This window comes from Bufo bufo, chromosome 1 (assembly GCF_905171765.1).
Source record: "Bufo bufo chromosome 1, aBufBuf1.1, whole genome shotgun sequence".
Classification (NCBI taxonomy): Eukaryota; Metazoa; Chordata; class Amphibia; order Anura; family Bufonidae; genus Bufo; species Bufo bufo.
Genome location: NC_053389.1, coordinates 841776900 through 841802030, shown reverse-complemented (window position 1 = coordinate 841802030; position 25131 = coordinate 841776900). Strand labels below are relative to the sequence as shown.

Sequence of the window (25131 nt, the reverse complement as noted above, 5' to 3'; positions counted from 1 at the left end):
AGTAATGGCTGTCTGTACACAGAGTAGTATGTGCAGGGTCATTAGTAATGGCTGTCTGTATACAGAGTAGTATGTGCAGGGTCATTAGTAATGGCTGTCTGTATACAGAGTAGTATGTGCAGGGTCATTAGTAATGGCTGTCTGTATACAGAGTAGTATGTGCAGAGTCATTAGTAATGGCTGTCTGTATACAGAGTAGTATGTGCAGGGTCATTAGTAATGGCTGTCTGTACACAGAGTAGTATGTGCAGGGTCATTAGTAATGGCTGTCTGTACACAGAGTAGTATGTGCAGGGTCATTAGTAATGGCTGTCTGTATACAGAGTAGTATGTGCAGGGTCATTAGTAATGTCTGTATACAGAGTAGTATGTGCAGGGTCATTACTAATGGCTGTATACAGAGTAGTATGTGCAGGGTCATTACTAATGGCTGTATACAGAGTAGTATGTGCAGGGTCATTAGTAATGGCTGTCTGTATACAGAGTAGTATGTGCAGGGTCATTAGTAATGGCTGTCTGTATACAGAGTAGTATGTGCAGGGTCATTAGTAATGGCTGTCTGTATACAGAGTAGTATGTGCAGGGTCATTAGTAATGGCTGTCTGTACACAGAGTAGTATGTGCAGGGTCATTAGTAATGGCTGTCTGTACACAGAGTAGTATGTGCAGGGTGAACGGGGCCGGGTCCTGCGTCCTCACCTGTATCTAGATCCTCCATGTCTTCCTCCTCTTCGTCAGGGGGCTGACATGATATAACGGAGATCTGGGTGCACTTTCCATACAAATCGACCACTGCCCAGACCCCGGGGGGAATCCCTGCAGCCGCAGACCCACAGTCTCTGCCATTCACCCACAGATGAAGCTCCCCAGAGGGGGTCCGCTGAATGCCCACCCGGTCACCCTCTCCTAGCTGGTCCAGATCTTGTCCGTATTCCTCCAGGATGGAGCGCCCATCTTCCAGCACTGAGCAGCCAGACACAATCCACGCGCCACCCTTCAGTCCTGTGGCGCTGCTGGGGAAGTCGAGCAGAGACGGGTCCTGTGTGGTCAGCCCGATCTCCATGGAGCCGCTCCACGAGTTCATCTACGGGAAAGACACCCATTATATCAAGATATGGATGGGAGGGCTACATTGTTATAGAGTGTAAACAAGTCTGGTAGGTGCATTATATATACATACAGTGCCTTGTAAAAGTATTCACCCCCCTGACTTTCTTCGTATTTAGTTACATTGCAGCCTTCTGTTCAATGTTCTGTTAATCTGAATGTTATGTGATGGGTCAGGACACAATAAGTCGGTGAAGTGAAAGGAGAACAATATATAAATAAAACTATTGTTTAGAAATAGAGAACAGAACATTGTCCTGTGTGTATGTATTCACCCCCTTTGTTAGGAAGCCCATAAAAAGCTGTGGTGCAACCAATTACCTTCAGAAGTGACATGATTAGTGACATGATGTCACCTGTGTGCAATCTAAGTGTCACATGATCTGTCATTACATATACACACCAGAGGCTGCAACACCTCAGCCAGAGGCATCACTGACCGAACACTGCCATGAAGACCAGGGAACTCTCCAAACAAGTAAGGGACAATGTTGTGGAGAAGTACAAGTCAGGGTTAGGAGCTCCATCAAATCTATCATAACCAGATGGAAAGAACATGGGACAAGAGACGGCCGCCCACCAAAACTGACGGACTGGGCAAGGAGGCATTAATCAGAGAGGCAGCACAGAGACCTAAGGTGACCCTGGAGGAGCTGCAGAGTTCCACAGCAGAGACTGGAGGATCTGTACAGAGGACGACAATAAGCCGCACTCTCCATAGAGTTGGGTTTTATGGCAGAGCGGCCAGAAGAAGCCATTACTGTCAGCTAGAAACAATAAGGCGCGGTGTGAGGGAAAAGGCCTGTGGGAGACCTTAAAATGTATGGAGGAAGCGGCTCTGGTCTGAGGAGACCCCAAAATGTATGGAGGACGGGGCTCTGGTCTGAGGAGACCCCAGAATGTATGGAGGAAGGGGCTCTGGTCTGAGGAGACCCCAAAATGTATGGAGGAAGGGGCTCTGGTCTGAGGAGACCCCAAAATGTATGGAGGAAGGGGCTCTGGTCTGAGGAAACCCCAAAATGTATGGACAAAGGGGCTCTGGTCTGAGGAGACCCCAAAATGTATGGAGGAAGGGGCTCTGGTCTGAGGAGACCCCAAAATGTATGGACAAAGGGGCTCTGGTCTGAGGAGACCCCAAAATGTATGGAGGAAGGGGCTCTGGTCTGAGGAGACTGACATTGGACTCTTCAGCCATCAAAGAAAACGCTATGTCTGGGGCAAACCCATCACATCACCCAAAGAGCACCGTCCCCACAGTGAGACCTGGTGGTGGCAGCATCATACTGGGGGGACTGGGAAACTGGTCAGAGCTGAGGGAAAGATGGACGGTGCTAAATACAGGGATATCCTTCAGCAGAACCTGCACCACTCTGTGCGTGATCTGAGGCCAGGACGGAGGCTCACCTTCCAGCAGGACAATGACCCCAAACACACGGCTAAAGCAACACTTGAGGGGTTTAAGGGGAAACATGTAAATGTGTTGGAATGGCCGAGTCACAGCCCAGATCTCAGTCCAGTAGAAGATCTGAGGTCAGACGTAAAGATGGCTGTTCACAAACATCCGACCTGAAGGAGCCGGAGCCGTTCTGCAAGGAGGAACGGGCGACAATCCCAGCGTCCGATGTGGCGACTGCTCATAGAGACTTATCCAGAGCGACCTGGGGGGTGAATAGTTCTGCACATTGACCTTTTCTGTTATTTTGTCCCATTTGTTATTTGCTTCACAATAAAACAAACCTCTTCAGAGTTGTCGGCATGTTCTGTAATTACAGGATGGAAATCCTCAAACAATCCGTGTGAATTCCAGGTTGTGAGGCACCAAAATACGAAAAAAGTCAAGGGGCGTGAATACTTTTGCAAGGCACTGTATAGGAGATTTCTATAGATGGAGAGCGTAAACATGTCTGGTAGGTGTATATATATATGTTTTATACACACAAAACTGGATGTGGGTGCACAGCCCACAGGGAAAAGCCAATCCCACAATTTACAAGTGGAAAAAAGACATTGCCAGTGGGGTGAATAAAGATATATATATGTAGGCACAGCAGTCGGAGACAGTGACACCAGGGCACAGTTCACACAGGGGTTTGCCTGTTTTCTTTATTCTCATCCACAAGCAAAAATACAAAATAAATCCCTGCTCGGCTGAGCACTAACTAAACATAAAATCCCCCTTTCTATACGGGCGGCCTACTACCGGCCACACGACACAACTCTACATAAACTCAGTGTCCTTTTTGTTGTTTGCGCAGACTTCAGCAGTGATGGTGAAAGCCAGTCAGATCACCCAGTTCACCCAGTCCCCACCCAGACATGCTCATAGCGCAAACCTTTATAGCCCAGAAACGAGCCAAGCTCCATCACCTGAGAGCTCTATATGAAACCTGTTCTGGACTGAATGACGAGCCCCGCTACCAACCTGCATCCTCATTCCATTAAAATCCAGGCCCGATAACACCATTTACCAAAGTCCTCAGCAAACTATGTTTTGCCAAGGCAGACCATATTTCCTGGATTTCTGATATCTCACCCAGATCCTAGTTGAGATATCCACCTCCTGTAGCCTAGTACATGGTATATGAAAGAAACCTAGGCGAAATATAACGGTTCTCTACTACTTTTCCAGTCACTGTCTCACAATATAAATAATATATATATATAGGATTTTTATAGATAGAGAGCGTAAACATGTCTGGTAGGATAGAGATATATATATATTGGCAATGTGAACATTGAGATGCGCAGTAAAGTACCGGGGAATCATAATAAAAGGAGTGTTGTTTGCACCGGGAGCGTGTCACCTAGGGTCCCGGCTTTTGTGGAGTAAAGGTCCCTAGATAGGTGGCCACTAAGTTACCAGATGCTGGGTTCCATCCCTGGTGATGCTCTGCCAGGCCTCTACTGCAACTGTCTTCAGTTCCTGCTTGTTCTTCGGGCATTTTCCCCTCAGTTTTGTCTCCATCAAGTGAAATGCTCAATCGGATTCAGGTCCGGGGATTGACTCGGCCATTGCAGAACATTCCACTTCTTTCCCTTAGAAAACTCTTTGGTTGCTTTTGCAGTATGCTTTGGGTCATTGTCCATCTGCAGTGTGAAGCTCCGTCCAATCAGTTCTGAAGCATTTGGCTGAATATGAGCAGATAATATTGCCCGAAACACTTCAGAATTCATCCTGCTGCTTTTGTCAGCAGTCACATCATCAATAAATACAAGAGAAGCAGTTCCATTGGCAGCCATACATGCCCACGCCATGACACTACCACCACCATGCTTCACTGATGAGGTGGTATGCTTAGGATCATGAGCAGTTCCTTTCCTTCTCCATACTCTTCTCTTCCCATCACTCTGGTACAAGTTGATCTTGTCTCATCTGTCCATAGAATGTTGTTCCAGAACTGTGAAGGCTTTTTTAGATGTCGTTTGGCAAACTCTAATCTGGCCTTCCTGTTTTTGAGGCTCACCAATGGTTTCCATCTTGTGGTGAACCCTCTGTATTCACTCTGGTGAAGTCTTCTCCTGATTGTTGACTTTGACACACATACACCTACCTCCTGGAGAGTGTTCTTGATCTGGCCAACTGTTGTGAAGGGTGTTTTCTTCACCAGGGAAAGAATTCTTCGTCATCCACCACAGTTGTTTTCCGTGGTCTTCCGGTGTTGCTGAGCTCACCGATGCGTTCCTTCTTTTTAGGAATGTTCCAAACAGCTGTTTTGGCCGCGCCTAATGTTTTTTCTATCTCTCTGATGGGTTTGTTGTGTTTTTCAGCCTAATGATGGCTTGCTTCACTGATAGTGACAGCTCTTTGGATCTCATCTTGAGAGTTGACAGCAACAGATTCCAAATGCAGATAGCAGACTGGAAATGACCTCTGGACCTTGTATCTGCTCATTGTAATTGGGATAATGAGGGAATAACACACACCCGGCCATGGAACAGCTGAGAAGACAATTGTCCCATTACTTCTGGTCCCTTAACAAGTGGGAGGCACATATGTAACTGCTGTAATTCCTGCACCGTTCACCTGATCTGGATGTAAATCCCCTCAGATTACAGCTGACAGTCTGCAGGTAAAGCCCATCTTGTCCGTTTCATTTCACATCCATTGTGGTGGTGTATAGAGCCAGAAATGTTACAATTGTGTCCATGTCCCAATATTTATGGACCTGACTGTACATTGGACTCTTCTCACGTTACTGCATTCTTACTGTTTTGCTCTTAACATTTTGATTTATATTATTTTGTGAATCCACCTTTGGCTTTCAGCACGGCCTGAAGCCTTCTGGGCATGCTCTCCATTAGATACAAGCATGTTTCCTGCTGAAATCTGTTCCCAGGTCTCTTCTACACGTTCCCAATGTTGGTCTTACTGGTCGACTCACTTGGGTACGAATACAGCTTTTTCTTCCCCTCTACCCACAAATGTTAGATTGGGTTGAGGTCTGTGGGGGCCGATCCAGCACCTCTACTTCATTGTCATACAACCATTTCTTCTCCAATCTTGACGTAGGCTCGTGTCGTTGTCCTGCTGGAACACTAGGTCGTATTTTTCATACCCATAGTACTCACGTGTACGTAGCAACTCGTGTTGTAGGATACTCACATATAGAACAGCATTGAGACCACCATCGATCCTGGCTGTGAACCCACCCCACACCATCAGGCTTTCTCCACCAAACCGGACAGTTCCTTCTGTTTCTCGATCCGCTATCCTCCTTTTCCCTTGTTTCTTCCAGAACCATTTGCCCCATCAGAGCCCAGTCTATTGACTTTCGTCTCCAAATCACCGGTTTCCAATCTTCTACTGTTTGATTCTTTCTTATGATGATATTGAAGTCAAGGCTTCTTCACCTTTTTTCGGGCCACCATTCCAGAGTTGTGTAATGCACGTCGCCCAGTGCTTGCATGGACGTCTGTGATCTCACTATTACGAAGCATAGGAGCCGCCTCCACTGCCGTGTTTGTTCTTCCAGAACTGATAGACCTTGGGATGAAACAACTTGTGGACGTCCACCTCTTGGCTAGTGATGGACGAACATTGGCCGGGACGGTTCGCAAACGTGATCAAATGTTCGCAAACCACAAGTTTGCGGCGGGCCCCATTCACTTTGATGGCAGGCAAACCTGAAAAACCTTCAGCTAATATTTTCAGCCACCAAATACTTAGTAGAAGTGCACAAATAGTTCCACAACATGGACAGTGACATACCAGAGGGGGATCAATGACAAAAATTTCCACAAAAAATATGTATCTTAATCAGGGGACATTTTTATGCGTCTTAAAGGGAAATTCACAGAAATGTGCCCTGCAGTAGCCCTAGAAAAATGTTACTGTAGGCCACTGGACTACAGGCCCCAAACATTAGGCATTCACCACACAGAAAAGATCAAGTGATTACGTGGCCGGAGATAGATTACACGGTCAATGGATATCAATTTTACTGCAGCCCAGTACACATACAGGTCAAATACATAGGTTTAAAAAAACAAAAAATATGAAATTGGATTAAAAACATGGCTAATGAAATCCCCCCTCTCGAAAAAAAACCCCTAATGATAATAGTTGAAATTCATTAACATGTGGTCGTCACTGGTGTTGAATTCCTCCGAGGCCAGAACAATTATTCATTCAGCGTACAGAAAAGAACAAGTAAGTACGTGGCTGGAGGAAGATTACACGGTCATTGGATATCAATTTTACAGCAGGCCAGTGTACTACAGGCCCCCGATATTATGCATTCAGCGTACATAAAAGAACAAGTATGTATGTGGCTGGAGGTCTATTAGACGGTCAATGGATATCAATTTTACTGAAGGCCAGCACAAATACAGGTCAAATATATATGTATAACGAAAATCACCCCTCTTGGAAAAAACAAAAAACAATGCAGCATCTCTCGCAGCAAGGCCTGGAAATGCTGCATTTTGACAGCCCTCTGTGATGCTGGTAACATGTCCGCCATTTTGTGTTTGTACCGGGGTCCAAGTACGTTGCCACCCAGTACTGGTCCTTGCCCTTTATGCTTTTTATACGGGGGTCCCTCTTCAAACACTGGAGCATGAAGGCCCCCATTTGCACTAAACTGGAAGCGGTGGAGCGGCTCCTGCTCATCGCCCAGGAGAATGTCGTCCTCGGTCTCCTCCCCCCATCCACGGAGAACACCAGGGATCCCAGAAAGGTTTAAAGCCTGCTCTTCTTGCTCCTCCTCTGCCCCGGCACCATCATCCTCCTCTGACTCCTCTTCAGACTCCTGCTGACTTGTCTCAGATGGAGTAGCCCCCCTGGGAATTCATCCAGCATTGCGACTTCCTCATCTTCCTGCTCCTCGACGGCTTGATCAATGACACGACGCAATGCACGCTCCAGAAAGAAGGCGTAAGGCACGATGTCACTGATGGTGCCCTGGCTGTGACTGACCAGTTTGGTGATCTCATCAAATGGCCACACAAGTCTGCATGCGTCGCGCATGAGCAGCCACTGGCGCGGTGAAAAGAAGCCAAGCTCCCCAGAACCTGTCCTGCTGCAGAGTTCGTCCAGGTAGTCGCTAACGGCACGTTTCTGCTGGAGCCGCCTATCAAGCATATACAAGGTGGAGTTCCAGTGCGTCGGGCTGTCATACATCAGACGTCTGACGGGCCGGTGGTGTCACCGCTGAACGTCAGCAAGGCGAGCCATGGTCGTGTAAGATCTTCTGAAATGGGCAGAGATTTTCCTGGCCTGCCGCAAGACTTCCTGGACCCCGGGGTATTTGGCAACGAATCGCTGCACGACCAAGTCCAGGACGTGTGCCATGCACGGCACGTGTGTCATTTTGCCCTGTTTCAGCGCGCTCAGCAGATTGGCACCGTTGTCACACAACACTTTACCAACTGAGCGGGGTTAGCCACTGATCGGCCTGTGACCGCAGAGCTGAAAGCAGTGCAGGACCGGTGTGGATCTTGGCTTCCGGTGTGGCTCTTGGCTTCCGGTGTGGCTCTTGGCTTCCGGTGTGGCTCTTGGCTTCCGGTGTGGCTCTTGGCTTCCAGGCACAACAGCTGCAGCACAGCATGGCAACGTCTCACCTGGCACGTCAAATAGGTTCTGGGGAGCTGGGGGGGTGCAGCGGGAGAGGCGGTAGCAGCGGAAAAGGAGGAGTCAGCCGAGGAGGAGACGGAGAATGGAGTAGAAGGAGGAGAAGAAGAGGCAGGCCTGCATGCAATCCGTGGTGGTAACACCAAATCCACACGGGTGCCACGGGTTACATGCTTGACGGCCGTCAGAAGGTTCACCCAGTGGACAGTAAAAGTTATGTACCTTCCCTGCCGTGTTTGCTAGACCACGTGTCTGTGGTCAGATGTATCTTGGCACCGACACTGTGTGCCAGAAATATATTCAATTGTCGCTGAAAGTGGCCATATAGCTCTGGGATGCCCTTCTGCGAGAAATATTTCATTCCGGGGACCTTCCATTGCGGTGTGCCAATGGCCACAAATTTTCTAAAGGCCTCCGAGTCCACCAGTTTATATGGCAGTAGTTGGCGGGCTAGCAGTTCCCACAAGCCAGCGGTCTGCCGTTGGGCAAGAGGGTTATCAATATCTTTTTTCGATCGAACATTTGGGCCACGGAAGCCTGCCTTCTACCAGATGAACGCGACGACGGCACGGTGGAAGGTGGAGTGGAGGAGAAGGAGAAGAGGCAGGACGTGGAGCGGTGGGAGTGTGGCTTTGTGGGTTCTGACGGCGTTGCTCCCGCTGGGCTCGGTGATGGGAGGCCAGGTGCCTTCTCGTCCCTAGGTGAGTGTTGGGCTTACCGCGACTTATGCGTTGACCACACAGGCTGCAGATGGCAACACTATTGTCAGCAGCGGACACGTTAAAAAAAAGCCCACACTGCGGAGCCATGTGCCGGCGTCCTGGGAGCGCTAGATGTGACCGTGCATGGTGGATGGCTCGCTCCAGATACATTTGCAGTCTGCTGTTTGCCTCCTGTGCCCTGCGAGCTCTGCCTGCTTCTTCTCCCTCTCTGCTGCTCCGTCTCTCCCTCTGAACTCCCCTCCTCTTCCTCTCTTCTGGGCACCCACGTGATGTCCATCGACACGTCATCATCGTCACCTTCACCACCACTGACATTAGAGATCTCGGAGTAGGCAGCAACAGCGGGGACCTCCCTCCTTGGGCTGATCTGGGTACTGTCGTCAGACCGCTGGGTGGCGGCTGTTGCTACCTCCTCTTCCTCACCCGATGTCAAGAATGGCTGCATATCGGTAAGGTCTGGGAATGGATGGGAAAATAATTCCTGTGACTCGAGCGGAGGGGCTATGGTGGTGGTGGTGTCTTTGGGTGTGGACACAGCAGAGAGTGAAGAGGGTGCAGAGGCGGAAGGCTGAGGAGGGTGCAGAGGCGGAAGGCTGAGGAGGGTGCAGAGGCGGAAGGCTGAGGAGGGTGCAGAGGCGGAAGGCTGAGGAGGGTGCAGAGGCGGAAGGCTGAGGAGGGTGCAGAGGCGGAAGGCTGAGGAGGGTGCAGAGGCGGAAGGCTGAGGAGGGTGCAGAGGCGGAAGGCTGAGGAGGGTGCAGAGGCGGAAGGCTGAGGAGGGTGCAGAGGCGGAAGGCTGAGGAGGGTGCAGAGGCGGAAGGCTGAGGAGGGTGCAGATACAGAGGCTGAGTGAGCCACTCAACCAACTCTGGTGCGTCCTTTGACGTAATCGCACGCACCTTCTGCAACTTCCCACTTAGGCTCCGGCCTGGTGCTCCTGACCGACCCCGACCACCCCTGCGGAACAGCCGGCCTCTTCCTCTGCCTGTCATTTTCAAAATGACCCTGTGACAAAGTCCCTATAGAAGAGCAGTGTTTGTGGAAGAAGGTATATCCCTGCCTCAATCAGTTTTGGGGGCCAACAGGTAAATCACACCAGTAGAAATGACTTGTGCCAGTAACGCTTGTCCCTCTGTATACCTGCAGTATCTCAGCAGAACCGCACACGACTGCGCCGACTGCGCACAATACACATGCTCTATATAGAAATTATATCGCACCCCTCTGTGTATCCCACCTATCGATAGCACACCTATACCAGTCCTTACAAGGACTCTTGTGGCCCTATTAGCCAGCGTTTGGTCCCCTAACCTCCTGTCCTGCTCCACACAGCGACTTCTCCCTACACTGGCAGAAGACTGAATGTAAAATAGCGGCCAGATCAGGTTTATTTATAGGGTAGGGGGTGTGTCCATGTGCTGAAACGTCTCCATTGGCTGTCCTGTACCACCTGATGGATGGGTCAGGGGTCAAAGTTACACCGACGAGCAGAACAGGAACAATGCAGATACACCGACGAGCAGAACAGGAACAATGCAGTTACACCGACGAGCAGAACAGGAACAATGCAGATACACCGACGAGCAGAACAGGAACAATGCAGATACACCGACGAGCAGAACAGGAACAATGCAGATACACCGACGAGCAGAACAGGAACAATGCAGATACACCGACGAGCAGAACAGGAACAATGCAGATACACCGACGAGCAGAACAGGAACAATGCAGTTACACCGACGAGCAGAACAGGAACAATGCAGATACACCGACGAGCAGAACAGGAACAATGCAGATACACCGACGAGCAGAACAGGAACAATGCAGTTACATGAGAAGAATCTGCAGAACAAATCATATGCTAAATAGCTGCAAGTCCAATGTATGTATGAGATAGCAGAGAGGATTGTCTATAGGATGATGGGAGTCTCATGTCCAAAGCTGTAGTGGACGGTGAGATACACAGCCTCAAAGTCAGAAGTACAAAACATTGTTACTCTTTTGCTCGTCAGTGTAACTGTGTAATACAAGTATCCACATGTAATAGACACAGTTATATACCTATAATACACGACGCTGCAGGTTCACAGTAGCACGGACAACATGTGGCCTGGCATCGTCCTGTTGGGAAGCATCTCCTGGGACACTTTGGAGAAATGGGCAGACCACTGGATCCACGACCAGAGCAATGTATCACTGAGCTGTTAGTGACAGGAAGACTAAAAGGATCCGGTCACCGTACATTATATCACCCCACAATCCTGGGAGTAGGACTGGTGTGACACTACTTTGTGAAGGCCTCTCCAGACCATTCTCCAGCCTCCATGCACCATGATAGCCTGTGAGAGCGGTGAGGTCAGTGGACACCTGTAGCTCACAGTCCAGGGTCATGCAGACACCTTCTGATGGTTGTGTAGACGCTGTTTGCCACCCTGCACCTGACAATGTCACTTAGTGTGGTTCACTAAACGGAGGACCATTCTCCTCTCCGCTTCTCTTCCCGTCATTCTAGTTCATCCACCACCGTGCTGATATCTCGGCCTGGGCACAGAGCCATCTGCTGGAGTGACAGACCAAGGCCTCTCAGCTCTTCCTGTCATTCCAGTTCATCCACCAGGACACACACCACCGTGCTGATATCTCGGCCTAGGCACAGAGCCATCTGCTGGAGTGACAGACCAAGGCCTCTCAGCTCTTCCTGTCATTCCAGTTCATCCACCAGGACACACACCACCGTGCTGATATCTCGGCCTGGGCACAGAGCCATCTGCTGGAGTGACAGACCAAGGCCTCTCAGCTCTTCCTGTCATTCCAGTTCATCCACCAGGACACACACCACCGTGCTGATATCTCGGCCTAGGCACAGAGCCATCTGCTGGAGTGACAGACCAAGGCCTCTCAGCTCTTCCTGTCATTCCAGTTCATCCACCAGGACACACACCACCGTGCTGATATCTCGGCCTAGGCACAGAGCCATCTGCTGGAGTGACAGACCAAGGCCTCTCAGTTCTTCCTGTCATTCCAGTTCATCCACCAGGACACACACCACCGTGCTGATATCTCGGCCTGGGCACAGAGCCATCTGCTGGAGTGACAGACCAAGGCCTCTCAGCTCTTCCTGTCATTCCAGTTCATCCACCAGGACACACACCACCGTGCTGATATCTCGGCCTGGGCACAGAGCCATCTGCTGGAGTGACAGACCAAGGCCTCTCAGCTCTTCCTGTCATTCCAGTTTATCCACCAGGACACACACCACCGTGCTGATATATCGGCCTAGGCACAAAGCCATCTGCTGGAGTGACAGACCAAGGCCTCTCAGTTCTTCCTGTCATTCCAGTTCATCCACCAGGACACACACCACCGTGCTGATATCTCGGCCTAGGCAGAGAGCCATTGCTGGAGTGACAGACCAAGGCCTCTCAGCTCTTCCTGTCATTCCCGTTTATCCACCAGGAAACGCACCACCGTGCTGATATCTCGGCCTAGGCAGAGAGCCATTGCTGGAGTGACAGACCAAGGCCTCTCAGCTCTTCCTGTCATTCCCGTTTATCCACCAGGACACACACCACCGTCCTGATATCTCGGCCTAGGCACAGAGCCATCTGCTGGAGTGACAGACCAAGGCCTCTCAGCTATTCCTGTCATTCCAGTTCATCCACCAGGACACACACCACCGTGCTGATATCTCGGCCTAGGCAGAGAGCCATTGCTGGAGTGACAGACCAAGGCCTCTCAGCTCTTCCTGTCATTCCCGTTTATCCACCAGGACACACACCACCGTGCTGATATCTCGGCCTAGGCACAGAGCCATCTGCTGGAGTGACAGACCAAGGCCTCTCAGCTCTTCCTGTCATTCCAGTTTATCCACCAGGACACACACCACCGTGCTGATATCTAGGCCTAGGCACAGAGCCATCTGCTGGAGTGACAGACCAAGGCCTCTCAGCTCTTCATGTCATTCCAGTTTATCCACCAGGATACACAATGGAGAAGGACAGGAGGCATCGCACAGTCATCTCACATGACTTCAGCCGATCTCGGAGATTTCATGCCATCAGTCCGGCCTGTACGCCCCTTCCACGTGCCACAGATTGGTGCTGGGAATGTCATCATCTGCAGATGTTCGCGACTCCTGAATAATGTTATGGCGCATTCACACGCAGCAGATTTTGTGGCTTTAACTTCTGCGACTGAAAATCAGTTCCATCCACCTGAACGGGGCTTGTAGAAACCCACGCGCTCGCCGCCACAGTCACGTGAATGGACCTCATTTTCAGATGCCGAAGTTTCTGCCACAAAATCTGCAGTGAGTGAAGGCGTCTCGGACACGAAGTCTCATCATTCACACGTCCGTGGTCAAATCCGTGAGCAGGTGGTCAGTGATGGATCCGCAAAGCTGTTATATCTATATGGGGGGTGAATATTTATATGGGGGGTGAATAGTTACACAGCAGTTCTATCTATATAGGGGGGGTGAATAGTTACACAGCGGTTCTATCTATATGGGGGGGTGAATAGTTACACAGCGGTTCTATCTATATGGGGGGTGAATAGTTACACAGCGGTCCTATCTATATGGGGGGGTGAATAGTTACACAGCGGTTCTATCTATATGGGGGGGTGAATAGTTACACAGCGGTTCTATCTATATGGGGGGTGAATAGTTACACAGCGGTTCTATCTATATGGGGGGGGTGAATAGTTACACAGCGGTTCTATCTATATGGGGGGGGTGAATAGTTACACAGCGGTTCTATCTATATGGGGGGGGGTGAATAGTTACACAGCGGTTCTATCTATATGGGGGGGGTGAATAGTTACACAGCGGTTCTATCTATATGGGGGGGGGGAATAGTTACACAGCGGTTCTATCTATATGGGGGGGGTGAATAGTTACACAGCGGTTCTATCTATATGGGGGGGGTGAATAGTTACACAGCGGTTCTATCTATATGGGGGGGGTGAATAGTTACACAGCGGTTCTATCTATATGGGAGGTGAATAGTTACACAGCGGTTCTATCTATATGGGGGGGGGTGAATAGTTACACAGCGGTTCTATCTATATGGGGGGTGAATAGTTACACAGCGGTTCTATCTATATGGGGGGGGTGAATAGTTACACAGCGGTTCTATCTATATGGGGGGGGTGAATAGTTACACAGCGGTTCTATCTATATGGGGGGGGTGAATAGTTACACAGCGGTTCTATCTATATGGGGGGTGAATAGTTACACAGCGGTTCTATCTATATGGGGGGTGAATAGTTACACAGCGGTTCTATCTATATGGGGGGTGAATAGTTACACAGCGGTTCTATCTATATGGGGGGGGTGAATAGTTACACAGCGGTTCTATCTATATGGGGGGTGAATAGTTACACAGCGGTTCTATCTATATGGGGGGGTGAATAGTTACACAGCGGTTCTATCTATATGGGGGGGGTGAATAGTTACACAGCGGTTCTATCTATATGGGGGGGTGAATAGTTACACAGCGGTTCTATCTATATGGGGGGTGAATAGTTACACAGCGGTTCTATCTATATGGGGGGGGGTGAATAGTTACACAGCGGTTCTATCTATATGGGGGGGGGTGAATAGTTACACAGCGGTTCTATCTATATGGGGGGGTGAATAGTTACACAGCGGTTCTATCTATATGGGGGGGGGTGAATAGTTACACAGCGGTTCTATCTATATGGGGGGTGAATAGTTACACAGCGGTTCTATCTATATGGGGGGGGGGTGAATAGTTACACAGCGGTTCTATCTATATGGGGGGGTGAATAGTTACACAGCAGTTCTATCTATATGGGGGGGGTGAATAGTTACACAGCGGTTCTATCTATATGGGAGGTGAATAGTTACACAGCGGTTCAATCTATATGGGGGGGTGAATAGTTACACAGCGGTTCTATCTATATGGGGGGTGAATAGTTACACAGCGGTTCTATCTATATGGGGGGGGTGAATAGTTACACAGCGGTTCTATCTATATGGGGGGGGTGAATAGTTACACAGCGGTTCTATCTATATGGGGGGTGAATAGTTACACAGCGGTTCTATCTATATGGGGGGTGAATAGTTACACAGCGGTTCTATCTATATGGGGGTTGAATAGTTACACAGCGGTTCTATCTATATGGGGGGGGGGTGAATAGTTACACAGCGGTTCTATCTATATGGGGGGGGTGAATAGTTACACAGCAGTTCTATCTATATGGGGGGGTGAATAGTTACACAGCGGTTCTATCTATATGGGGGGTGAATAGTTACACAGCGGTTCTATCTATATGGGGGGGTGAATAGTTACACAGCGGTTCTATCTATATGGGGGGTGAATAGTTACACAGCGGTTCTATCTATATGGGGGGTGAATAGTTACACAGCGGTTCTATCTATATGGGGGTGAATAGTTACACAGCGGTTCTATCTATATGGGGGGGGGTGAATAGTTACACAGCGGTTCAATCTATATGGGGGGGGGTGAATAGTTACACAGCGGTTCTATCTATATGGGGGGTGAATAGTTACACAGCGGTTCTATCTATATGGGGGGGGTGAATAGTTACACAGCGGTTCTATCTATATGGGGGGGGTGAATAGTTACACAGCGGTTCTATCTATATGGGGGGTGAATAGTTACACAGCGGTTCTATCTATATGGGGGGTGAATAGTTACACAGCGGTTCTATCTATATGGGGGGGTGAATAGTTACACAGCGGTTCTATCTATATGGGGGGTGAATAGTTACACAGCGGTTCTATCTATATGGGGGGGGGGTGAATAGTTACACAGCGGTTCTATCTATATGGGGGGGGGTGAATAGTTACACAGCGGTTCTATCTATATGGGGGGGTGAATAGTTACACAGCGGTTCTATCTATATGGGGGTTGAATAGTTACACAGCGGTTCTATCTATATGGGGGGGGTGAATAGTTACACAGCGGTTCTATCTATATAGGGGGGGTGAATAGTTACACAGCGGTTCTATCTATATGGGGGGGGTGAATAGTTACACAGCAGTTCTATCTATATAGGGGGGGTGAATAGTTACACAGCGGTTCTATCTATATGGGGGGGTGAATAGTTACACAGCGGTTCTATCTATATGGGGGGGTGAATAGTTACACAGCGGTTCTATCTATATGGGGGGGTGAATAGTTACACAGCGGTTCTATCTATATGGGGGGGTGAATAGTTACACAGCGGTTCTATCTATATGGGGGGGTGAATAGTTACACAGCGGTTCTATCTATATGGGGGGGGTGAATAGTTACACAGCGGTTCTATCTATATGGGGGGGTGAATAGTTACACAGCGGTTCTATCTATATGGGGGGGTGAATAGTTACACAGCGGTTCTATCTATATGGGGGGGTGAATAGTTACACAGCGGTTCTATCTATATGGGGGGGTGAATAGTTACACAGCGGTTCTATCTATATGGGGGGGTGAATAGTTACACAGCGGTTCTATCTATATGGGGGGGTGAATAGTTACACAGCGGTTCTATCTATATGGGGGGGTGAATAGTTACACAGCGGTTCTATCTATATGGGGGGGTGAATAGTTACACAGCGGTTCTATCTATATGGGGGGGTGAATAGTTACACAGCGGTTCTATCTATATGGGGGGGTGAATAGTTACACAGCGGTTCTATCTATATGGGGGGGTGAATAGTTACACAGCGGTTCTATCTATATGGGGGGGTGAATAGTTACACAGCGGTTCTATCTATATGGGGGGGTGAATAGTTACACAGCGGTTCTATCTATATGGGGGGGTGAATAGTTACACAGCGGTTCTATCTATATGGGGGGGTGAATAGTTACACAGCGGTTCTATCTATATGGGGGGGTGAATAGTTACACAGCGGTTCTATCTATATGGGGGGGTGAATAGTTACACAGCGGTTCTATCTATATGGGGGGGTGAATAGTTACACAGCGGTTCTATCTATATGGGGGGTGAATAGTTACACAGCGGTTCTATCTATATGGGGGGTGAATAGTTACACAGCGGTTCTATCTATATGGGGGGTGAATAGTTACACAGCGGTTCTATCTATATGGGGGGTGAATAGTTACACAGCGGTTCTATCTATATGGGGGGGTGAATAGTTACACAGCGGTTCTATCTATATGGGGGGGTGAATAGTTACACAGCGGTTCTATCTATATGGGGGGTGAATAGTTACACAGCGGTTCTATCTATATGGGGGGGTGAATAGTTACACAGCGGTTCTATCTATATGGGGGGGTGAATAGTTACACAGCGGTTCTATCTATATGGGGGGGGTGAATAGTTACACAGCGGTTCTATCTATATGGGGGGGTGAATAGTTACACAGCGGTTCTATCTATATGGGGGGGGTGAATAGTTACACAGCGGTTCTATCTATATGGGGGGGGTGAATAGTTACACAGCGGTTCTATCTATATGGGGGGGTGAATAGTTACACAGCGGTTCTATCTATATGGGGGGTGAATAGTTACACAGCGGTTCTATCTATATGGGGGGGTGAATAGTTACACAGCGGTTCTATCTATATGGGGGGGTGAATAGTTACACAGCGGTTCTATCTATATGGGGGGGTGAATAGTTACACAGCGGTTCTATCTATATGGGGGGGTGAATAGTTACACAGCGGTTCTATCTATATGGGGGGGTGAATAGTTACACAGCGGTTCTATCTATATGGGGGGGTGAATAGTTACACAGCGGTTCTATCTATATAGGGGGGGTGAATAGTTACACAGCGGTTCTATCTATATGGGGGGGTGAATAGTTACACAGCGGTTCTATCTATATAGGGGGGGTGAATAGTTACACAGCGGTTCTATCTATATGGGGGGTGAATAGTTACACAGCGGTTCTATCTATATGGGGGGGGTGAATAGTTACACAGCGGTTCTATCTATATGGGGGGGTGAATAGTTACACAGCGGTTCTATCTATATGGGGGGGGTGAATAGTTACACAGCGGTTCTATCTATATGGGGGGGTGAATAGTTACACAGCGGTTCTATCTATATGGGGGGGTGAATAGTTACACAGCGGTTCTATCTATATGGGGGGGTGAATAGTTACACAGCGGTTCTATCTATATGGGGGGGTGAATAGTTACACAGCGGTTCTATCTATATAGGGGGGGTGAATAGTTACACAGCGGTTCTATCTATATGGGGGGTGAATAGTTACACAGCGGTTCTATCTATATGGGGGGGTGAATAGTTACACAGCGGTTCTATCTATATAGGGGGGGTGAATAGTTACACAGCGGTTCTATCTATATGGGGGGGGTGAATAGTTACACAGCGGTTCTATCTATATGGGGGGGTGAATAGTTACACAGCGGTTCTATCTATATAGGGGGGGTGAATAGTTACACAGCGGTTCTATCTATATGGGGGGGTGAATAGTTACACAGCGGTTCTATCTATATGGGGGGGTGAATAGTTACACAGCGGTTCTATCTATATGGGGGGTGAATAGTTACACAGCGGTTCTATCTATATGGGGGGTGAATAGTTACACAGCGGTTCTATCTATATGGGGGGTGAATAGTTACACAGCGGTTCTATCTATATAGGGGGGGTGAATAGTTACACAGCGGTTCTATCTATATGGGGGGGGTGAATAGTTACACAGCGGTTCTATCTATATGGGGGGGTGAATAGTTACACAGCGGTTCTATCTATATAGGGGGGGTGAATAGTTACACAGCGGTTCTATCTATATGGGGGGGTGAATAGTTACACAGCGGTTCTATCTATATGGGGGGGTGAATAGTTACACAGCGGTTCTATCTATATGGGGGGTGAATAGTTACACAGCGGTTCTATCTATATGGGGGGTGAATAGTTACACAGCGGTTCTATCTATATGGGGGGGCGAACACTTCTGCCCAGTCCCGGGGGGAGGGGGCGAACACTTTTGCCCAGTCCCGGGGGGGGGGGGCGAACACTTCCGCCCAGCGGCTCTCACCTTGCGCTCCAGCCGGACCGTGAACACCTCCCCGGGGCCCAGCGGGCGGGCGCTCAGCACCAGGCCCTGGTTGAACTCTTGCGCCGGCTGTTTCCGGGTCGCCGTCCGATTCCCGTTGCTGAGGATAACGAGCTTGCCCGTACGGGGGTGCAGCTCCGCCATCCTCGCCGCTTTACGGCACCGAGCCCCGCGCTTTACGGTGTCACCAGGGAGACGAGTCTGACAGCGACCACCGGAAGTTCCGCATGGTTGGCGGAAAAGGGATCACCGGAAGCTTACAATGGTTGGCGGAAAAGGGAATACCGGAAAACTAGCTTGGCCTGCAGGCTGTACGAAGGCGACTGGCGGAAGTGACGTACATTAACGCCGGGGAAGTGTCACGGAGTAATATCTTCCCGCTTCTGTCACCACTGGCGCGTACCGAGGGGACGGATACAGAGGGAGCAGCCGAGGTAAGTGGTGCTGCGGGTGACCGCGAACAGTCCGAGACCTACCCAAGTCTTTCCAGGCCCCCAGTGAATCAGTACAGGCCTGCGCCCCCAAGTCTGCGGCGATAGTAGTAGCTTCCCAGTGTATCCTGACATTACATACATGTATATACATCACTGGCAGTGGTGTCCCCTGAGGAAGCTGTTGTACACTATGGAGCCCCCCGTGTATGCTGACATTACATATATATACATCACTGGCACTGGTGTCCCCTGAGGAAGCTGTTGTACACTATGGAGCGCCCCCCCCGAGTGTATCCTGACATTACATACATGTATATACATCACTGGCACTGGTGTCCCCTGAGGAAGCTGTTGTGCACTATGGAGCGCCCCCCCCCAGTGTATCCTGACATTACATACATGTATATACATCACTGGCACTGGTGTCCCCTGAGGAAGCTGTTGTACACTATGGAGCGCCCCCCCCCAGTGTATCCTGACATTACATACATGTATATACATCACTGGCAGTGGTGTCCCCTGAGGAAGCTGTTGTACACTATGGAGCGCCCCCCCCCCAGTGTATCCTGACATTACATACATGTATATACATCACTGGCAGTGGTGTCCCCTGAGGAAGCTGTTGTACACTATGGAGCGCCCCCCCCCAGTGTATCCTGACATTACATACATGTATATACATCACTGGCAGTGGTGTCCCCCTGATGAAGCTTTTGTACACTATGGAGCCCCCTGTATATGCTGACATTACATATATATACATCACTGGCACTGGTGTCGCCTGAGGAAGCTGTTGTACACTATGGAGCCCCCTGTATATGCTGACATTACATACATGTATATACATCACTGGCAGTGGTGTCCCCTGAGGAAGCTGTTGTACACTATGGAGCGCCCCCCCCCCCCCCAGTGTATCCTGACATTACATACATGTATATACATCACTGGCAGTGGTGTCCCCTGAGGAAGCTGTTGTACACTATGGAGCCCCCCCCCCCCTAGTGTATCATGACATTACATACATGTATATTCATCACTGGCAGTAGTGTCCCCTGAGGAAGCTGTTGTACACTATGGAGCGCCCCCCCCCCCCCCCAGTGTATCCTGACATTACATACATTGTCATATATCTTCTATATGAAAAAGAATCTTCATATAAAAGAGAGGATAAAAAAAATGGAAAAATATTTTATCCTTCAGGCGGACATAAAAAACGCCTCTAAGTTCTTTTTATCAAGTATCTTAATTTGATTTGTGCAAGCAGTGAAACAAAGGGACAATTGTATGTGCAAAAATATATAATCGTTTATTATAAAAACAAAGAATATAAAACAATACGATTGCAAAACAAATGATGAAGTTACAACGTAACATCCGAAATGTACCACACGGTGGCGCTAACACCCCCCTATCTGATCAGCACAGTGTGACTTAGTGATACATGACGACCAGTGTCATACTTTTAACAAACGGACTCATCTACCAAGAGAAACTTAGGATCTTCTGTTATCAAACAGGCTATAGCAATAAAACACGGATATACAGGAAAATAACTGTTATCCCTTGACTCTGTTTTCCTATGACCAATCAAAAATATATGATAAAATATTCAGCTCGGTAATCAGACTAAGGAAAATAACTTCCCAAGGGCCTAGTCCTCTTTACAAATAATGTCAGATCTTCCATTCACAATATGCATCTTTGCTAAGAGAATAATCAGCATTATGGAGGCGCCTAACACTATATATTCCCACAGTATGGGAACTCTTGACTATATACCGAGAGGAATATCTTATTAATATCACGAGTAGTAAACAAAATATACGTTACCGGGTCAAAGGTAGACAGAGTTCAGATGGGACCAGTTCTGAAGAACTTTCCTAGTAATCCAAAAATAATAATCCAAGTTTCTTCTGGTAAAGTTTTCTTTTTGATTGAATGAATGAATGAATGGATGGATCAATGGATATATGGATCTTTTCCTCTAGCTCTCTTTTTTTTTTTTTTCTCTTCCTAACTTTTTTCATGCTACTCCGTACACGAGTAATTATTCCCCCCCTTTTCTAAGAATCATCCCCTTTAGATTATGGATTCCCAATCAGGTAGGGTGGGTGTATTCGCATGCTAATAACATCATGACGTTATCTCAACTCCTAATATGGTATAGGACAAATAATGAAATAATATAATGTTGCCCATCTGCCTCCAGATGGCACTGCGGTACTGTAGGTGAACATCCCAACTTTTAAGCATTTAAAATTAAATATCTAATAATATGTTTACAGGATCTCGTTGACCTTTCTCACTATAAATCATTGAGGAAGGTCTTTTCCTGACACTTTTAATTACCTATATCCTGGACTTGTTGGAGTTGACTGTCTTTTCCTATCTTTTTGAAATATAGGTTGAGCGGCTTTGATGCTTGGCATCGGAACTTGTACATTTCATTTATCTCCATGAATAACTATTGTTTTGAAATCCAATTAACTTAAACTTATGTTTCTGTACCTTCTAAATGGTAAATACATGGTATAACATATATATATAAATCGATACATTGTTACACATAGATAACACATTATATGAATTATTGATTAACATATGTTGTAAACTAAATATACCATACAGAGATATAATATAATTATGAATATATAAATTGAATCTCATACAGCAGGTGTGTGATACGGACATGAGTCCTTATCAAGTAACCTTGTTCCCTCCAGACAGACATGTTTTAGGGAGTTGACTTACTCCTTAACAGATGGTCTCATATCTTTAGTAATAACTTTTAAATACAATGTCCGTTTATGTTCACAATTATTTTATTTTTTTATATAGACTGAACTTGCCATGAACTCATCTTGGCTTCCTCAGCCACATAATATAACTTTGGTTCAGGCTGATCTTATTCTTAAAGGCAATGAGATGAGCGTTCATTTTGATTATAATGTCATTAGATAATATTGTATACATATGAAAATGCACAACAACATGTATATACATCACTGGCAGTAGTGTCCCCCTGATGAAGCTGTTGTACACTATGGAGCCCCCCAGTGTATCCTGCCATTACATATATATACATCACTGGCAGTGGTGTCCCCTGAGGAAGCTGTTGTACATTATGGAGCCCCCCAGTGTATCCTGACATTACATACATGTATATACATCACTGGCAGTAGTGTCCCCTGAGGAAGCTGTTGTACACTATGGAGCCCCCCCCCCCCCCCCCCCCCCAGTGTATCCTGACATTACATACATGTATATACATCACTGGCAGTAGTGTCCCCCTGATGAATCTGTTGTACACTATGGAGCCCCCCAGTGTATCCTGACATTACATATATATACATCACTGGCAGTGGTGTCCCCTGATGAAGCTGTTGTACACTATGGAGCCCCCAGTGTATCCTGACATTACATACGTCACTGGCAGTAGTGTCCCCTGAGGAAGCTGTTGTACACTATGGAGCGCCCCCCCCTTCAGTGTATCCTGACATTACATACATGTATATACATCACTGGCAGTAGTGTCCCCTGAGGAAGCTGTTGTACACTATGGAGCCCCCAGTGTATCCTGACATTACATACGTCACTGGCAGTAGTGTCCCCTGAGGAAGCTGTTGTACACTATGGAGCCCCTAGTGTATCCTGACACTACATACATATATATAAAGTCCTGATCAAAAGTTTAAGACCACTTGAAAAATGGCAAAAATCCTATGTAGCATTGTTGGATCTTAAAGAGGACCTTTCACCGATTTATTACCCTATGAACTAACTATACAGACATGGAGAGCGGCGCCCGGGGATCTCACTGCACTTACTATTATCCCTGGGCGCCGCTCCGTTCTCCCGCTATGCCCTCCGGTATCTCCGCTCACTAAGTTATGGTAGGCGGAGTCTGCCCTTGTTCTTCTGTAGCGCTGGCCAATCGCATTGCAGAGCTCACAGCCTGGGAGAAAATAACCTCCCAGGCTGTGAGCTCTGCGCTGCGATTGGCCAGCGCTACAGAAGAACAAGGGCAGACTCCGCCTACCATAACTTAGGGACTGGAATCTCCGCCTACTATAACTTAGTGAGCGGAGATACCGGAGGGCATAGCGGGAGAACGGAGCGGCGCCCGGGGATAATAGTAAGTGCAGGGAGATCCCCGGGTGCCGCTCCACATGTCTGTATAGTTAGTTCATAGGGTAAGAATCGGTGAAAGGTCCTCTTTAGCAAGGTTCCAAGTGGAGCTTCACCCTTCAACAAGAAGAAATGGGAGGGAAACAGAACATTTTTTGAGCATTCAATTAATTGAAAACAACGATTAAACTGAAACAGGCTGTTTTTCAGATGATCCAAAGTTTAGGACCACATGCCTTTAAAAGGCCAAATCTGTGCAGAGATGTGGATTCCTTGTCACTCTCTGTCAGGTAGTCACACGTTGTGATGGCAAAGGCAAAAAAACTCTCCCTTTTTGAACGTGGTCGGGTTGTTGAGCTGCATAAGCAGGGTCTCTCACAGCCGCCATCGCTGCTGAGGTGGGACGCAGGAAGACAGTCATTTGGAATTTCTTAAATGATCCTGAGGGTTATGGAACAAAAAAGTCAAGTGGAAGACCCAAAAAATGTCCTCAGCACTGAGCCGGAGGATCCAATTGGCTGTCCGTCAAGACACTGGACGATCCTCGACCCAAATTAAGGCCCTTACTGGTGTTGACTGCAGCCCCATAACCATCAGACGGCATCTGAGACTGAAGGGCTTCAAAAACAAAGAACGTCTTCAAAGACCTCGTCTCCTTGAACGCCACAGAACTGCTCGTTTGGACTTTGCAAGAGAGCACCAAACATGGGACATTCAAAGGTGGAAGAAAGTTTTATTCTCTGATGAGAAACAATGTAACCTTGATGGTTTCCAACGTTACTGGCCTGACAAGCAGATCCCACCTGAGATGTTTCCTACGTGCCACAGTGGAGGGGGCACCATAATGGTCTGGGGGGCTTTTTCCTTCAGTGGAACAATGGAGCTTCAGCAAGTGCAGGGGCGTCAAACGGCCGCTGGCTATGTCCAGATGTTGCAGAGAGCATTCCTCATGACTGACGGCCCTCGTCTGTGTGGTGACAGGACAACGCTACAGTACACAATGCCCGCAGGACAAGGGACTTCTTCCAGGAGAAGAACATCACTCTTTTGGCCCATCCTGCGTGTTCCCCTGATCTAAATCCAATTGAGAACCTTTGGGGATGGATGGCAAGGGAAGTTTACAAAAATGGACACCAGTTCCAGACAGTAGATGGCCTTCGTGCGGCCGTCTTCACCACTTGGAGAAATGTTCCCACTCACCTCATGGAAACGCTTGCATCAAGCATGCCGAAACAATAACGGCGGAGCTACTCATCACTGAGGTCATGTCTGGAGGTTGGATTTCTGTTTTGGGGGCGGTTTAGTTTTTTGTTTTTTTTTTGGAGGTGTGGTCCGAAACTTTTCATCAGCTGAAAAACAGCCTGTTTCAGTTTATTCGTTGTTTTCATTAAATTGAATGCTCAAAAAATGTTTAGTCTCCCTCCCATTTCTTCTTGTTGCATGTTGAAGCTCTACTTGGAACCTTGTTAAGATCCAGCCATGATACATAGGATTTTTTGCCATTTTTCAAGTGGTCTTAAACTTTTGATCAGGACTTTAAATCACTGGCAGTGGTGTCCCCTGAGGAAGCTGTTGTACACCATGGAGCCCCCCAGTGTATCCTGACATTATATACATCACTGGCAGTGGTGTCCCCTGAGGAAGCTGTTGTACACTA

General features: G+C 48.0%; 2 protein-coding genes across 3 annotated transcripts in view; one reads left to right on the top strand and one right to left on the bottom strand.

Annotated features, from left to right (window-relative positions):
* Positions 1–19145, bottom strand: part of NEURL4 (neuralized E3 ubiquitin protein ligase 4) — a 114760-nt gene extending 95615 nt beyond the window's left edge. Inside the window, exons 1-2 of one of the 2 annotated variants that reach the window (XM_040415432.1) lie at positions 18895–19145; positions 700–1084 (exon numbers count right to left, since the gene is read on the bottom strand). In XM_040415432.1, the coding sequence (XP_040271366.1) occupies positions 700–1084; positions 18895–19056 (547 nt within the window). In that variant the 5' untranslated portion in view covers positions 19057–19145. The remainder of the gene's footprint in view (positions 1–699; positions 1085–18894) is intronic. The other variant, XM_040415431.1, reaches the window with a different exon arrangement.
* A 63-nt stretch (positions 19146–19208) lies between these two features.
* The window catches only part of GPS2 (G protein pathway suppressor 2), a 30756-nt gene continuing 24833 nt past the window's right edge, over positions 19209–25131 (top strand). The window contains exon 1 of the mRNA XM_040415433.1: positions 19209–19346. The gene's annotated coding sequence lies outside the window, so the exon portion shown is untranslated. The remainder of the gene's footprint in view (positions 19347–25131) is intronic.